The following is an 18,225-nucleotide window of genomic DNA, read 5'->3' as shown; positions in this document are numbered from 1 at the left end:
CAGCCTATAGGCCTTAAGTCTGAAGCCTACCTCACCTAACTCAAATAGGGTAAGTGCAAAGTATCCATTAGACCTTACATATTGAATGAATTTTAAAGTAGAGCACATAGGTCTGTGCCTAACAAATAAACTACACTAATCATAAGAATATTAAACAAACAACCAGCAAATCATTCAAACTAAGATATGATATGCGTCATTTGATGTGTCCCTAATAACGGAGTAACATGATCTACTGTGATCATTGATTTATTTGTATTGATATTCTGGAAGTATTTATAATATGAACAAGAATGAACATGACCATCAGTAATCCTCATACTAAGATATATAGGACACTATGAAATAGAACTGTTCATCAGTCAAACGAGTATAAGTCAATATAGACGAAATCCTATACCCTATTAAAGAAATAATCACCTTTCTCTATACACTAAACCCTACAGTTATAGAGTTTTACAGTAATATTAATTCTAGTAAATTTATAAACATTTCCTTTCCTGTAAATGTACGGTATTTAGAAAGATCTGCTCTAAGAAAAAACACTAAATATCCGTTTAAAATGATTGACAAGACTAAATGTATTTAAAATCCCATTTACTTGAATGTTAATACAGTTTGCTATACAAATTGATTCTAGTCGATACATAATTGAATTGTTTATTTCATTTATAAGACATTTTGTCAAACAAAATGAATATTACCAGGACAGATTGACAATGCACAACTAGTAAATGGAACCGGAGAAAAAAAGCTGTGAGAAGTAATTAAAAACAAACATTGTACATTACAATTGGTGTACTGAGTGACTTTCATTGCAAAGTAATGACTGAGTCATACACATTCACTCAATGTACATTTGTTAATTATTAAACTATTCCAAACGACTTTTCTCATCAAAATCTTCCACAAGCTCTGGTACATCATCATCTCCATCATCTGCCTTTGAATCTGATGTTTTTGAGTTTTCTACAAAGTTAACATTGAGAAATACAGAAATCATTAACAGCTGCTAATATTCAATGGAACAATTATTAATAAAATGGTATATCATAATGAAGCTCTATACTAAAGAGGGAGATTAAGCAACCTTTCTGATTTTTTCCAATGCCAATATAGGTTAATAATAACAGTATAAACAAATCTAATTAAGCAATTTTATTACATTTATAATACACAATACGTTAATATTTGTCTATCAAAATAAATGTCAACATCCCTTTACATCAAAAGTAACTGAAACTTGACACTGATTTACGAACATGAACACTTATGTGACCTTATGAGCTTTCGGATAAACTCATTACGGTAGAATATCCAACTTCGTCTATTTTTATCATACAGAGGCCCTCATACATTAATATAAATAGCTGTTATCAGCAGTTTTGTCAGCTTCTTTAGAACAAACCTTTAATATTTATTCCAGTTATTTACTGCTCATAACAATGAAGTAATACAAGTAGATAGAAACTACAGACAAACAAGCTATACGGAAATGAAACATTCTCATTAACAGTAAGTTGACAATGTGTAATTAAGGATAGATTACGAAACATTGTAGTACATTTCAGGGATATCAGAAACTAACTAACCATACGTTGAATCACAATAATATGGATTTAATATCAACTTTACTTCAACACAGAGAAAGCGGGTACATAGATATAATTATAAAAACTCAAATAGACGAGACAAAATTCTGCTGCGCGTTAACATAAAAATGAGTTATTCAAAAGCCATAAATACTCAGATTTCAGCTTTTTGTCAGGTTGTGGACAAAAATTGATCGAAATCTATAGCACGACTGTCAGCAAGTGCATAAGCAGTACTTGCTGACATCAGTTGATATTGCAGTTTAACAAAACCATATTAGGATCCTGTGTACAGGCGGAAAATGAGAAGTTAGTAAATTGCTAACTGTAAAAACAATTTGGGTTTAAAACAGGAAAATCAATAGCAATACGTTTCGGCCACTATACTGGATTGAGCGAAGCATAAGTATACTTTGATTCGGCGCAGATAAAACACTGAGTACGGTTTAATAACTGCTACAAGCAGTTACGAGGCATTTTTACTAACGGTAGAACGCAACGGACTCGATTGCATTAGGAATCTAAAATACAGCTCGGATAAAAACGACTCAGTTGCTGACGCTTTTACAGACTATCTTCGGTATATGACCATCAAGCAGGGAGCACTTAGACTAATTCCGGCTAAGTGTTACTTGATTGTTTATCATGCTTTTTGTGGTATTGATAGCAGATACTCTGAGTTAATTTGTTAATCATTTTGCGCCCACCATTTTCACTATCTTTAGCAATAGCAAGATTGATAATAATGACCCTCTTAAGACCTCTGGTACGGTCGAGGGTGGAGTTCGCTTTCCCACTCGAAATGCTCTCGTATGACCACGCGTATATAGCCACTGCCAGGGAATACTTAACTACCGTCTTTTCACTGCGATGTTGTTTACGAAATCGACGACGGAAAACGAATGTTCGGTGCTTAAACCGGGTTGGTGATTATGGGACATCTATTCAAGGGTTGAAAAAACACGATTCTACACCAGTGTCCATGTACGTCTGAGTTTCTTAAGGGAATAGATGAGATTCGGACCTAGTGTTGATCACAGGGTGCCATGGATTCACACCTTTTAACGTTGCCTCATTGTTTTGTGGTTTAGATTACTGAGTCAAAGGCTTGAGTGACCTCCCAAGGGAAACCACCTGTTCCGTCTGTGAGCCCCCGGTGTCGTATGCATATTATGAGGCCTCTTTAAAAGTTTGAACAATAATAAATAATCGCTTGCACATAAACACCTACAAGTCTTGAGTACTGCCTCAAATTGGTTTACGCTACTGGACGACCGACGTTAACTACCCAACATTAAAAGTAAAGTAAGTCTGAGCTCCTAAATAAGATAGAACCACTGCATAGTTGAACCAAATATTTTGACACACAAAACGTTTTTACTAACCATTCATTTTTGCCAATCGCAATTTTGCTGTCTCCCATTGATTAAGCATATTTGGGAACAAATCGTTTAGTGCTGAAGAATACATAAGAATAACACAAAGATACTTTTATATTCAGCTTGCCCAGAAACTGCGAATACATTAGCTTGTGGAGCTGCTTGAACTTTTGGATTCTTGAAGTGAATCATAGTTCCATCTGGTTTATACATGTTAACCTGGCGTTAAATAAACATCAATGGTATGATACCTCCTCTATGGTTGGGATAGTATTGAGGTTTAGTTTTTTTAGTGAACTTTGAAGTTTTTTATCATCGGCGGCAGCATTCTTATGAACTACTTTTTTCTTCCGGCGAGCCGTACCTTTGCCACCGATGCGCACCTGGTCACTCATCCCCTTTAACTTCTCCAACTTCTCCATGCGCACTTTATCAACATCCATCTTGGAATATTCTATAAGCTAATAATTCCAGTTTAACAGACAAACGCACGGCTAAACTATCCGAATCACGTCCAATAAGTCACGCCCAGGGTAACCTTGATCCCGGTGCAGTCTGCAGACAGAAAGCATTGAAACAAATGAAGGATAATACCTTTTGCTACATTATGGAAACAGACAAACTGCAAACATGAATCTTTTAAAAACCTGACTTCTCTGCTTGATTTCAACTATTATTATATAAATTAACTGACAATGTGTCAGGATTTCCGTTGCGTTTATGGAAACAGTTTCAGTTTCTGTTTGGAATGAACAGGGGACTCAGTGGCTTGTTTTAGTCTTGATAATCGTATTCTCTTAGTTGGCCTAATTTTCTTTGAATATGTCGACAGAAGGAGTTTCAATCACTTGTTGAAGTGACAAGTTCTATTCGTTAATGATCCGATGATAATGTTGATAGTCAGCTAACAAGTAATTTAATTCTGGCCTCATAAACTTTCTAGAATGATCACGTCGCCTCTGTTTCTTCCGCACAATATGGAAAATGGGTTTAGTTTGGCCAGCCTCTGGTCGTACAGCAGCTTTGGGAATCTGGGAATACATTTAGTTTCGTTCCATTGAGTCCTCAACAGCTGACTGCTTTCTTAGAGAGAGGTTAGGTGCTTGTATACAATACCCAGGTTTATGACGGAAAACGCTGTGTACAAAGTCAAAAAGGTTTATCACTGGCATAGCTAAAGGTTCTACTCACTAACCATAAGGTCCTAAAATCTTCGACGGCTGGTGCACGGCTGTTTTTAAGACTTTGCTGATGATAACTCCTAGGTAATTGTTTGTCTGAACAAAGGATAGCTCACTGTTATTCACCGTGTGTGCATGTGTACCTTGATGACTAGTGTACATCATAATGCATCCAGAGGCATTTGTTGGCGACCGTGAAACTAGACCATTCAGATAATTTCTACAGGTCATTTTTAGGCTACAAACTACCGTCTCCAATTTTGAACGCTCTCCATTAGTTTACAATGCCAGCATGCAAAAACTGGTGATGACGGAAGACTAGGAAGGTCATCGGAAAACAGCATGTGCCGTGGGGTGCTTTGCTGGTCACAGTTTCTCAGCTAGACAACTTGAGGTTGACCTGTACTCTCTGCTTACACTCAACTAAGAAATCTTTTTTCAACATGGGTAAGTAACCTTCGATCCCCGTATCACTTAACTTAGATAGCAGTCCATCGTGTGAAACTTTATCAAAAGTCTAACTTAAGTTGATGAAGACTATACCTAAAGTCAGATTTTGATGTTTTAAACCACACAAACTGTCAAGAGCTACTTATAGGTTTGTGAAACTTGAATAACCTGTTCGGAAATAATTCTGGGTCCAGAAAGAACCAAATATTCGTCTAGATATTTATATAACCCCCAAATAACCTTTTCCGTGGCCTTGGCAATCACTCTGGCTAGACTTGCAGGTCGATAGTTCTCAGGTTTGTATCTCTTAACTGTTTTGAAGAGAGGACTTACAATCGGATTTTTCCAGTTCTTCGGTAATTTGACTTAGGTTACAAACAACAACATGCTTAAAAGATTCGCTGTAGAGTTTTCTAGTTTCTTTAGCAATCTAGGATGCACTTTAATAGGTCATAAAAATGTTTCTATATCACGTTTAGTCTACAGACGTAATGTACTCAACATCTTGATAACACAATATTCGTAGGTTCAAGTTTTCCGTAAACTTGTGTGTAGAGAGTTAGTTACTTATTGTTAAGAGAAAGAAGAAACTCTTACAAAGGTTCGACACACCAGGTACGATCATAGGTCAACCGACCTATTGTCCTTATTTCTAAATAGTGGACTTATGTAAACCCTTTGAGTAGGAATACAGAGAGTAGACCCGTGCGAATTTATTGTTGTTATTTCAGAGTTTAAAATCCAGAAAAGCGAATTAATCCTTCAAGTACGATCAATTATTTTGCGAACTCATGTCCACAAACATTCCTAAATGCATTTTGTTATCAGTCCTGCTAACCATTTAGCACTTATTCTCCTAGTCGTAGTTATATACTGTTATATGATTACATTATATACATTCTTGGTTGTGTGTTCCTGTTCACTCGCTTATCATGTTGACTTTTTAAAACCATATATAAATCCTTACTTCAATTTGCTTAATGTTAAATTTACTCTACGTCCTGTTAAGCTGCTTCCATGAAGTGTTCTCAAAAGCACTGTCTATTAAGCTTCTTATATTGCGCTATCCAACAGGATCAATCTAGATATTAAATGCGAAATTAAATCTTCTATACGTTAACTATAGTTCACAAGCTACGGAAGTCAGATACCTAAGAAATCAAAGAATTGAACTAGGGCCAAAATTAGTGTGAAAATGTTCTACTTCACGTACGCTCGAATAACTACAGTTTAATTTATAAATGTACCGTAGTTATCTGGTCTTGTATTTGAACTACAATCTACAACAGGAGTATGTTAAGTTGAATATTGCTCTCACTACAATCTCTCATATACACTTGTCTTGACAGTTTGATTCCAGACTATTCTGCAGACGATGGTTTAGTAGTATAGGGTCTCGTTAGGATGAAATAATTCTGTATGAAACACTCTGGGTCAAACCAGTCGCAAGTGAAGATTGGATAATAATAATGTTTGTACCAGGTTATGATTAGTTTATACAATATTGCCCAGTTAACCCTAGTAGAAACACAAAGTTTCACGTACGTTTGCGGTCTCCTTTTTATGGTCGAATGCTTGTATGTTCATAACCACCACAGTTTGTTTTTGAACAAACCTAGAAACTACTACATTCACTACTACTGTTACAGGAGAACTGAAGACATTTGGCTGAATAAAACCTTTATATTGTATATTGATAATTTTACTGTGTTTTTGAATGTATTCGTTCTACTCAACTTCTGAACTTGTTTGTTTATATCATTATTTTCGGAAATTTTAGTTTCTTTTGTCTTTGGTATGGTATTTGGGAGTTTTTGCTCCGGGAACCCACAAAACTGAAGGTTTGTTTTTTGTAATTATTATAATTATTGCTGTTAGAACGACATTTGGGTCGACTATTTGTAAATCGCGAGTAAACTTTGGTACCTAAATTGGGGTTTGGTTCCTTCGTTAAATTGGGTTTGCAAATTGCAAGTAGATCGATATACCATACTTCAATAACGGGAACGAGCAAAAACTTGGGCGTAACAATTACTACTATACTTTATAAAAATACGAAAAAGTCTATATGCTTCGGCCTAGCATTCTACGAAATAGTTCAATTTGCACTTAATTATCTACATGTTCGTTAAGACAAACCGAAAGCAACAGCACAACAGTCCCATATATATCTTTTTTCTGATAAAAAGAAGGGTGCGGTTTCGGTGATTCGTTACGGCTTAGTAATTTCTAACCAGACGTTTATCGTCCATAGTTGTTCTTTGCGAAGAATAATTACATCCCAGAATTTACGAACGAAATTGGGTCTAGCATCTAAACACTGAATCCTCTTTATTTTGTTTTGTGCTCCAAGAAATACTAATTTATCGCAGAAGCATTTACGTTTTTAACGTGTGTACAGTAGGAATATGATGGTTCATTCAAGAATTCAGTGTGTTCAGCACAACATAGTGTTGTATAGCTACCAACGTAATATATAATTTATGTAAGTACGCATTTAGTCAACTTCAGTTTTTCTGAAACGTGTGATACAGATATGATCCTTTTCTCGTAACAGGCTTTTCATAAATTAACATTGCTGCAAATCTTTAGGTGGTGGTAAGAAATCAAAAACGTACCGACAGCTAACAATAATCAACACAATCAACCGATAACTACTCCTCCAAGTTACAAATAATCAACAAAATAATATACATAGACACAAGCGAACAATATTGTTTTCGATTAGATCCCCATCAGGCTTTACTCTAATATACAGTAATATTTATATGCATATATGAAATTATTAAACCAATCAAGGTAGTTTATAAGTCAACGATAGCAATGAAAACGATTACATAATAAGTGAAACGTGAAAAGTACAAATTGATGGAGTGACAACAGGTGCATTAGTTTTGATAAGAATAATAAAGGTTCAAACCAATGTTACATAATCGGAAATAGGTCAATGATTAGAAAAATATAGAAACTGAGATAACAATTATAAAGTTATAAGATAACGCAATAAGAAATGTCCAGATAATTGGACATATTTTGTTCTAAATTTACAATATGGGAATATTTCAAATTTTAAAATAATGTACATTGAACCCAGGTTTCACAATATTAAATCTGAAAACCACTCTTGGCACTTCAAGTGCCATGTGATCCTTTAGATTCGTGCCAGAGTACATAAACTTTCATTGCCTCTGTAGACCTTTGCTTTACAAACTCTGGGTCTGGAGTTCCCCAACACGGTATCATATCTCTCTCTTTACCTTCCTTAATAAAGCTATAGATCACTCATTTGTTCATCGATCTAGTATATTGGATGGAAGTTACCCATTTTAAAAAATATTAAATATCAGATCTGCAAAAAATTAATAGGCCAGCAGCTTCAAGAATATCATCCTAGTGTTTCGGTCCAGTAACAGTATATGTGAATCAAGTGTTCGGGCTGTTGATCTACATGAGACAATTAAAGAAGTCCATTGTTAAGTTTGGACCAAACTAGCAACTAACACCCAGAGATCAGAAATCTATCTATAACCTTCACTACTATCTTCTGATCCAAAAGCGATCGGGCAGTCATAAAACACACAAACTTATCAACTTTATTACCAACAGTAGTTACATGAACGGGATTACGAATTTCTTCAGCAATTCTAAGATCATCCCAGAGTCTGAATACTGACAACAGTGATGGATAGCATAGGCACTCGTCAACTATTTTCCTCCGTGCCATCGTTTTCCCTAATCATGTCCCACATACGAGCTCCAGTCAACTGACCTTCAGTACAATTGGGAAAAAACCGATTGTTTCAGTACAGCAACATCGTCAAAAGTCACTTTTCCTTATTATGTTGTCCATCAGTTCACATTACCTGCACTTAAGGCCTAGGAATACTGATGCTGAACAGTTAGTTTGCCTACAGATTTTAGAATTACAGTTTCCTAAGAAAATGTGGTTAAACTGTCAAAGTTTCATAGGGAGAAGTGTAGTGGCATTGGACAATAACCACACAATCTTCAAAGCTGGATACGAGATTGCTCGGAAAATAGATATTCACTATTTAACGCGGAGAAATACCTAACGATGGAGAAGGCGCGAACAAAGAATTGAATGGACTGGGTTTGATCGGATGGCATGGCTCGGCCATGCAGGCGTGGTCCATCTGAATGTTACCTTATATCTTCTATTCATATTAAATATATTGTTCCTTCTCTAGCCTAACCTTGTTCTACATCATGTATTGGTAATTGATACGATACAGTGAGTTGGTGTAGTCGATGGTGTGACTTCCACGTAAGATCTTATAGATTAGACAGTTATATCATGACAGATCTACAAATTTAGGATTAGGTCTATTGTTAGAGCAGTACTAATATCATAGTAGACCATAATTCTACATTGGTGATCCCAACTAAAGAAACGCAACCTAGTCTTATTTTCACTTTAACTTGCTTGGTCCATTTAATATTTATGTTAACCCAATATTCTAATAGTCCTCTGATTAGTGCTAACATGTATTATCTTAATGTTATATTGATTAGTTCTCAAAACATACTAGCTCAATCGATATTAAAAACTGGTCGTCTATATCAACTAATTAGCTTTGATGGTTCGTTAACAAGCTTTACTACCATTTACATGCTTCAGCGACATAGTCTTCTTTAAACATCAAGCTCTACAAATATGACCTGTAAATAGTGTAAATATACATTGACTAACAATACATCCAAGGACTAAATAGTTATCTGGATCTAATTATCAGTGTTCCTTCACCTAACACCTCATCCTGTTTTAAACTATGCACTATCCTGTAATATCTTTTCTTCCGACCACTGCCTGCCTAATTTCATATTCTCGAGTTCCATTGCCAAACAACAAGGATGACACTACTAAAGCATACGGTGAGTTTCAGCTATAGGTTTTCTGCAATCATAAGGTCATTTTAGATGGCTCGTTTAATAACAACCACACAATTATCTGGATTCATTCGATTGTTCTAATCCGAGCGAGTGGCAAAAACGTCAACACCATCAAGCACCCTGGAATTAATTGCCACACTGCATGTTTTATTCTGGATACTTTTGGATCATTACTACTCCTTACGAATGGCGTTATATATATCGTCCACTGAATAATCTAATTTTTAGAAATAATCCAGGCGAGTTCAACCATCTTACCTAATGATTTTTTGTACTGAACATATATATGTTTTCCAGTTGCTTTTGCCATATATTTGTAAGTGTCCCTAGGCTGAATGCAGTAACTTCTTATGGAATGTTTATAACGCATCATATTCCTGCCTGGAGTTTCACAATCAGTCTTAACTTTAAAATTATTTATCTGGTCATGTTCATTATTTTTAAATTGTCATATACGTCAACAACCTGCATGTTCACCTGGCCCATACATACGTTTTACTATATCTTCATGTCTTTTGAATTTAGAAATCATCTGAATCGCCTTTAACATTTATCAATAAACCCATCATAGTTGTTGTTGCTAATCGTATTTGGGTTTATGGATTGGTTTATCATAGTAGCAGCCTAAAATGCAGACATAGTTTAGATAATTAGATTACAAATTTAGGTACTATCAACGGCACTAGTCAAATAACTAAATCCCCAGGTAGCTGTTGACTAAACAAACGTTTAAAATCAAAACTCCGTAGCCTACTAAAATTACCACTAAACGAATCTTTCTGAATTGAAAATTATAATATAATTAGGCTTCTCGGATTCTGTAACATTATAAATTTCCGATAATTTTGAATCACCTAAAGCAAAAATACCTGTTTTTCCACTGGCTAATCCTCAATCAACACTATAACTAGTTAAACATAATAGTTTCAGGATATCGTCATAAAGCATTGTCATGACTTGACAATCACGTAATATGATTGATAAAATTAATGAAACTATTAACAAATTCGGTCAGCAAATTGACTTATAATTATCACTAGTGTTGTTTTTCTCTTATCTTCATTCACTACAGGTGATTACAGCATGTTTCTCTATCAGTTGCTTATTCAGTAAATATCTCAAAACCTTGTCAGTCTAATTGGAGGTTTAGCGACACAATAATGCATGCAAATAATCAATATAAGCAGTCGAGCAAATCTCCTGCAAACTGAAAACATCAATGTCGAATTTACCCCAACACTGACTAAGGTTCAAGCCATTATCATAGACATGAGTTGGGAGTGTACTCCCCTGGTTACAACTTGTGTTCTTCCTGATAATTACATGAGGATCACTCACTGTTAATCATCTTGTAAAAGCTTATTTAGCCGAATACATCCTGCAGCACCACATCACCTAGTAATATGACACATAGGCCTAACTGATTTCAATAACTTATAACCACTATATCTCAATTAAATCGTATTCCGCCCTATGATAAACTGCGTACTTGCAACTAACTTGTATGCATCATCAGCCGGCAAGTATAAATATAAATAAATAGTCTGTCTCTTACGAATACACTCATGTTTAACGATTTGTTCTTAGCTATCTGTCCAAAACTCATATAATTATCACTCATGTATTGAAATTTTGTTTTAATAACCATCAATGTGTATTAGTAGTATTACTAAATTCTATCACAGTCAAGTAAAAATGAGGTTGAGAAAATCTCGCCGTATCTAAATAAACCGTATCAAACTAACTGGAACACTAGTTGGAATTCTCCACGGTAATATTTTTGGTCATTCAGTTAGCCTACTAATACAGATGCAATTGGAAATCACATATGGACAGGTGACCGGCATAATTGTAAATTGGTTTCATAATTTAAACCAAAACTAATACCAATATTACCATTTCTACAATATTGACTGCTTTTAATATTTCTAAACAAAATACATATTACCTATGAGTTAAGTTATTAACCAACGGATATTAACACGCACCGTTTTATTATTGTTATTGTAATCCCATTTTTTATAGCTCAAATCTTCACCCAAATTTTCATTTCAAGTATGTTAAGCATGAAGGCAGATATTTTAAAATTATTACATGTATTTCCCGACCAGATGCTGCCGCCTTCTTTTTGATTTATCTTTCAGCTTATCAATATCCGAAGGATTCTACCTATTCTTGGTAACCTCCGGAGCCCGACAATCCCATCTAACTTGGTATCGAACCAGCACCATGTTGATTCTGGTGGGAGAGCAGTGTAGTGGCATTGGACAATAACCACACAATCTTCAAAGCTGGATACGAGATTGCTCGGAAAATAGATATTCACTATTTAACGCGGAGAAATACCTAACGATGGAGAAGGCGCGAACAAAGAATTGAATGGACTGGGTTTGATCGGATGGCATGGCTCGGCCATGCAGGCGTGGTCCATCTGAATGTTACCTTATATCTTCTATTCATATTAAATATATTGTTCCTTCTCTAGCCTAACCTTGTTCTACATCATGTATTGGTAATTGATACGATACAGTGAGTTGGTGTAGTCGATGGTGTGACTTCCACGTAAGATCTTATAGATTAGACAGTTATATCATGACAGATCTACAAATTTAGGATTAGGTCTATTGTTAGAGCAGTACTAATATCATAGTAGACCATAATTCTACATTGGTGATCCCAACTAAAGAAACGCAACCTAGTCTTATTTTCACTTTAACTTGCTTGGTCCATTTAATATTTATGTTAACCCAATATTCTAATAGTCCTCTGATTAGTGCTAACATGTATTATCTTAATGTTATATTGATTAGTTCTCAAAACATACTAGCTCAATCGATATTAAAAACTGGTCGTCTATATCAACTAATTAGCTTTGATGGTTCGTTAACAAGCTTTACTACCATTTACATGCTTCAGCGACATAGTCTTCTTTAAACATCAAGCTCTACAAATATGACCTGTAAATAGTGTAAATATACATTGACTAACAATACATCCAAGGACTAAATAGTTATCTGGATCTAATTATCAGTGTTCCTTCACCTAACACCTCATCCTGTTTTAAACTATGCACTATCCTGTAATATCTTTTCTTCCGACCACTGCCTGCCTAATTTCATATTCTCGAGTTCCATTGCCAAACAACAAGGATGACACTACTAAAGCATACGGTGAGTTTCAGCTATAGGTTTTCTGCAATCATAAGGTCATTTTAGATGGCTCGTTTAATAACAACCACACAATTATCTGGATTCATTCGATTGTTCTAATCCGAGCGAGTGGCAAAAACGTCAACACCATCAAGCACCCTGGAATTAATTGCCACACTGCATGTTTTATTCTGGATACTTTTGGATCATTACTACTCCTTACGAATGGCGTTATATATATCGTCCACTGAATAATCTAATTTTTAGAAATAATCCAGGCGAGTTCAACCATCTTACCTAATGATTTTTGTACTGAACATATATATGTTTTCCAGTTGCTTTTGCCATATATTTGTAAGTGTCCCTAGGCTGAATGCAGTAACTTCTTATGGAATGTTTATAACGCATCATATTCCTGCCTGGAGTTTCACAATCAGTCTTAACTTTAAAATTATTTATCTGGTCATGTTCATTATTTTTAAATTGTCATATACGTCAACAACCTGCATGTTCACCTGGCCCATACATACGTTTTACTATATCTTCATGTCTTTTGAATTTAGAAATCATCTGAATCGCCTTTAACATTTATCAATAAACCCATCATAGTTGTTGTTGCTAATCGTATTTGGGTTTATGGATTGGTTTATCATAGTAGCAGCCTAAAATGCAGACATAGTTTAGATAATTAGATTACAAATTTAGGTACTATCAACGGCACTAGTCAAATAACTAAATCCCCAGGTAGCTGTTGACTAAACAAACGTTTAAAATCAAAACTCCGTAGCCTACTAAAATTACCACTAAACGAATCTTTCTGAATTGAAAATTATAATATAATTAGGCTTCTCGGATTCTGTAACATTATAAATTTCCGATAATTTTGAATCACCTAAAGCAAAAATACCTGTTTTTCCACTGGCTAATCCTCAATCAACACTATAACTAGTTAAACATAATAGTTTCAGGATATCGTCATAAAGCATTGTCATGACTTGACAATCACGTAATATGATTGATAAAATTAATGAAACTATTAACAAATTCGGTCAGCAAATTGACTTATAATTATCACTAGTGTTGTTTTTCTCTTATCTTCATTCACTACAGGTGATTACAGCATGTTTCTCTATCAGTTGCTTATTCAGTAAATATCTCAAAACCTTGTCAGTCTAATTGGAGGTTTAGCGACACAATAATGCATGCAAATAATCAATATAAGCAGTCGAGCAAATCTCCTGCAAACTGAAAACATCAATGTCGAATTTACCCCAACACTGACTAAGGTTCAAGCCATTATCATAGACATGAGTTGGGAGTGTACTCCCCTGGTTACAACTTGTGTTCTTCCTGATAATTACATGAGGATCACTCACTGTTAATCATCTTGTAAAAGCTTATTTAGCCGAATACATCCTGCAGCACCACATCACCTAGTAATATGACACATAGGCCTAACTGATTTCAATAACTTATAACCACTATATCTCAATTAAATCGTATTCCGCCCTATGATAAACTGCGTACTTGCAACTAACTTGTATGCATCATCAGCCGGCAAGTATAAATATAAATAAATAGTCTGTCTCTTACGAATACACTCATGTTTAACGATTTGTTCTTAGCTATCTGTCCAAAACTCATATAATTATCACTCATGTATTGAAATTTTGTTTTAATAACCATCAATGTGTATTAGTAGTATTACTAAATTCTATCACAGTCAAGTAAAAATGAGGTTGAGAAAATCTCGCCGTATCTAAATAAACCGTATCAAACTAACTGGAACACTAGTTGGAATTCTCCACGGTAATATTTTTGGTCATTCAGTTAGCCTACTAATACAGATGCAATTGGAAATCACATATGGACAGGTGACCGACATAATTGTAAATTGGTTTCATAATTTAAACCAAAACTAATACCAATATTACCATTTCTACAATATTGACTGCTTTTAATATTTCTAAACAAAATACATATTACCTATGAGTTAAGTTATTAACCAACGGATATTAACACGCACCGTTTTATTATTGTTATTGTAATCCCATTTTTTATAGCTCAAATCTTCACCCAAATTTTCATTTCAAGTATGTTAAGCATGAAGGCAGATATTTTAAAATTATTACATGTATTTCCCGACCAGATGCTGCCGCCTTCTTTTGATTTATCTTTCAGCTTATCAATATCCGAAGGATTCTACCTATTCTTGGTAACCTCCGGAGCCCGACAATCCCATCTAACTTGGTATCGAACCAGCACCATGTTGATTCTGGTGGGAGAGCAGTGTAGTGGCATTGGACAATAACCACACAATCTTCAAAGCTGGATACGAGATTGCTCGGAAAATAGATATTCACTATTTAACGCGGAGAAATACCTAACGATGGAGAAGGCGCGAACAAAGAATTGAATGGACTGGGTTTGATCGGATGGCATGGCTCGGCCATGCAGGCGTGGTCCATCTGAATGTTACCTTATATCTTCTATTCATATTAAATATATTGTTCCTTCTCTAGCCTAACCTTGTTCTACATCATGTATTGGTAATTGATACGATACAGTGAGTTGGTGTAGTCGATGGTGTGACTTCCACGTAAGATCTTATAGATTAGACAGTTATATCATGACAGATCTACAAATTTAGGATTAGGTCTATTGTTAGAGCAGTACTAATATCATAGTAGACCATAATTCTACATTGGTGATCCCAACTAAAGAAACGCAACCTAGTCTTATTTTCACTTTAACTTGCTTGGTCCATTTAATATTTATGTTAACCCAATATTCTAATAGTCCTCTGATTAGTGCTAACATGTATTATCTTAATGTTATATTGATTAGTTCTCAAAACATACTAGCTCAATCGATATTAAAAACTGGTCGTCTATATCAACTAATTAGCTTTGATGGTTCGTTAACAAGCTTTACTACCATTTACATGCTTCAGCGACATAGTCTTCTTTAAACATCAAGCTCTACAAATATGACCTGTAAATAGTGTAAATATACATTGACTAACAATACATCCAAGGACTAAATAGTTATCTGGATCTAATTATCAGTGTTCCTTCACCTAACACCTCATCCTGTTTTAAACTATGCACTATCCTGTAATATCTTTTCTTCCGACCACTGCCTGCCTAATTTCATATTCTCGAGTTCCATTGCCAAACAACAAGGATGACACTACTAAAGCATACGGTGAGTTTCAGCTATAGGTTTTCTGCAATCATAAGGTCATTTTAGATGGCTCGTTTAATAACAACCACACAATTATCTGGATTCATTCGATTGTTCTAATCCGAGCGAGTGGCAAAAACGTCAACACCATCAAGCACCCTGGAATTAATTGCCACACTGCATGTTTTATTCTGGATACTTTTGGATCATTACTACTCCTTACGAATGGCGTTATATATATCGTCCACTGAATAATCTAATTTTTAGAAATAATCCAGGCGAGTTCAACCATCTTACCTAATGATTTTTGTACTGAACATATATATGTTTTCCAGTTGCTTTTGCCATATATTTGTAAGTGTCCCTAGGCTGAATGCAGTAACTTCTTATGGAATGTTTATAACGCATCATATTCCTGCCTGGAGTTTCACAATCAGTCTTAACTTTAAAATTATTTATCTGGTCATGTTCATTATTTTTAAATTGTCATATACGTCAACAACCTGCATGTTCACCTGGCCCATACATACGTTTTACTATATCTTCATGTCTTTTGAATTTAGAAATCATCTGAATCGCCTTTAACATTTATCAATAAACCCATCATAGTTGTTGTTGCTAATCGTATTTGGGTTTATGGATTGGTTTATCATAGTAGCAGCCTAAAATGCAGACATAGTTTAGATAATTAGATTACAAATTTAGGTACTATCAACGGCACTAGTCAAATAACTAAATCCCCAGGTAGCTGTTGACTAAACAAACGTTTAAAATCAAAACTCCGTAGCCTACTAAAATTACCACTAAACGAATCTTTCTGAATTGAAAATTATAATATAATTAGGCTTCTCGGATTCTGTAACATTATAAATTTCCGATAATTTTGAATCACCTAAAGCAAAAATACCTGTTTTTCCACTGGCTAATCCTCAATCAACACTATAACTAGTTAAACATAATAGTTTCAGGATATCGTCATAAAGCATTGTCATGACTTGACAATCACGTAATATGATTGATAAAATTAATGAAACTATTAACAAATTCGGTCAGCAAATTGACTTATAATTATCACTAGTGTTGTTTTTCTCTTATCTTCATTCACTACAGGTGATTACAGCATGTTTCTCTATCAGTTGCTTATTCAGTAAATATCTCAAAACCTTGTCAGTCTAATTGGAGGTTTAGCGACACAATAATGCATGCAAATAATCAATATAAGCAGTCGAGCAAATCTCCTGCAAACTGAAAACATCAATGTCGAATTTACCCCAACACTGACTAAGGTTCAAGCCATTATCATAGACATGAGTTGGGAGTGTACTCCCCCTGGTTACAACTTGTGTTCTTCCTGATAATTACATGAGGATCACTCACTGTTAATCATCTTGTAAAAGCTTATTTAGCCGAATACATCCTGCAGCACCACATCACCTAGTAATATGACACATAGGCCTAACTGATTTCAATAACTTATAACCACTATATCTCAATTAAATCGTATTCCGCCCTATGATAAACTGCGTACTTGCAACTAACTTGTATGCATCATCAGCCGGCAAGTATAAATATAAATAAATAGTCTGTCTCTTACGAATACACTCATGTTTAACGATTTGTTCTTAGCTATCTGTCCAAAACTCATATAATTATCACTCATGTATTGAAATTTTGTTTTAATAACCATCAATGTGTATTAGTAGTATTACTAAATTCTATCACAGTCAAGTAAAAATGAGGTTGAGAAAATCTCGCCGTATCTAAATAAACCGTATCAAACTAACTGGAACACTAGTTGGAATTCTCCACGGTAATATTTTTGGTCATTCAGTTAGCCTACTAATACAGATGCAATTGGAAATCACATATGGACAGGTGACCGGCATAATTGTAAATTGGTTTCATAATTTAAACCAAAACTAATACCAATATTACCATTTCTACAATATTGACTGCTTTTAATATTTCTAAACAAAATACATATTACCTATGAGTTAAGTTATTAACCAACGGATATTAACACGCACCGTTTTATTATTGTTATTGTAATCCCATTTTTTATAGCTCAAATCTTCACCCAAATTTTCATTTCAAGTATGTTAAGCATGAAGGCAGATATTTTAAAATTATTACATGTATTTCCCGACCAGATGCTGCCGCCTTCTTTTGATTTATCTTTCAGCTTATCAATATCCGAAGGATTCTACCTATTCTTGGTAACCTCCGGAGCCCGACAATCCCATCTAACTTGGTATCGAACCAGCACCATGTTGATTCTGGTGGGAGAGCAGTGTAGTGGCATTGGACAATAACCACACAATCTTCAAAGCTGGATACGAGATTGCTCGGAAAATAGATATTCACTATTTAACGCGGA

The 18,225-nt window shown here is 34.9% G+C and overlaps 1 protein-coding gene across 3 annotated transcripts in view; it reads right to left on the bottom strand.

Annotated features, from left to right (window-relative positions):
• Positions 1-552: 552 nt before the first annotated feature.
• The window catches only part of BTF3L4_1 (Transcription factor BTF3 4), a gene marked incomplete at its 5' end in the record, with an annotated part of 34,698 nt that continues 17,025 nt past the window's right edge, over positions 553-18,225 (bottom strand). Inside the window, 5 exons of one of the 3 annotated variants that reach the window (XM_051217102.1) lie at positions 553-969; positions 2,978-3,049; positions 3,082-3,190; positions 3,223-3,425; positions 3,460-3,542. In XM_051217102.1, the coding sequence (XP_051065737.1) occupies positions 875-969; positions 2,978-3,049; positions 3,082-3,190; positions 3,223-3,414 (468 nt within the window). In that variant the 3' untranslated portion in view covers positions 553-874. Of the gene's footprint in view, positions 970-2,977; positions 3,191-3,222; positions 3,426-3,459; positions 3,543-18,225 lie in introns of those variants that run through there. The other 2 variants (XM_051217103.1, XM_035733022.2) reach the window with 2 other exon arrangements.

Source organism: Schistosoma haematobium, chromosome 6 (assembly GCF_000699445.3).
Source record: "Schistosoma haematobium chromosome 6, whole genome shotgun sequence".
Taxonomy (NCBI): domain Eukaryota; kingdom Metazoa; phylum Platyhelminthes; class Trematoda; order Strigeidida; family Schistosomatidae; genus Schistosoma; species Schistosoma haematobium.
This window is presented reverse-complemented; position numbering and strand designations above follow the sequence as displayed.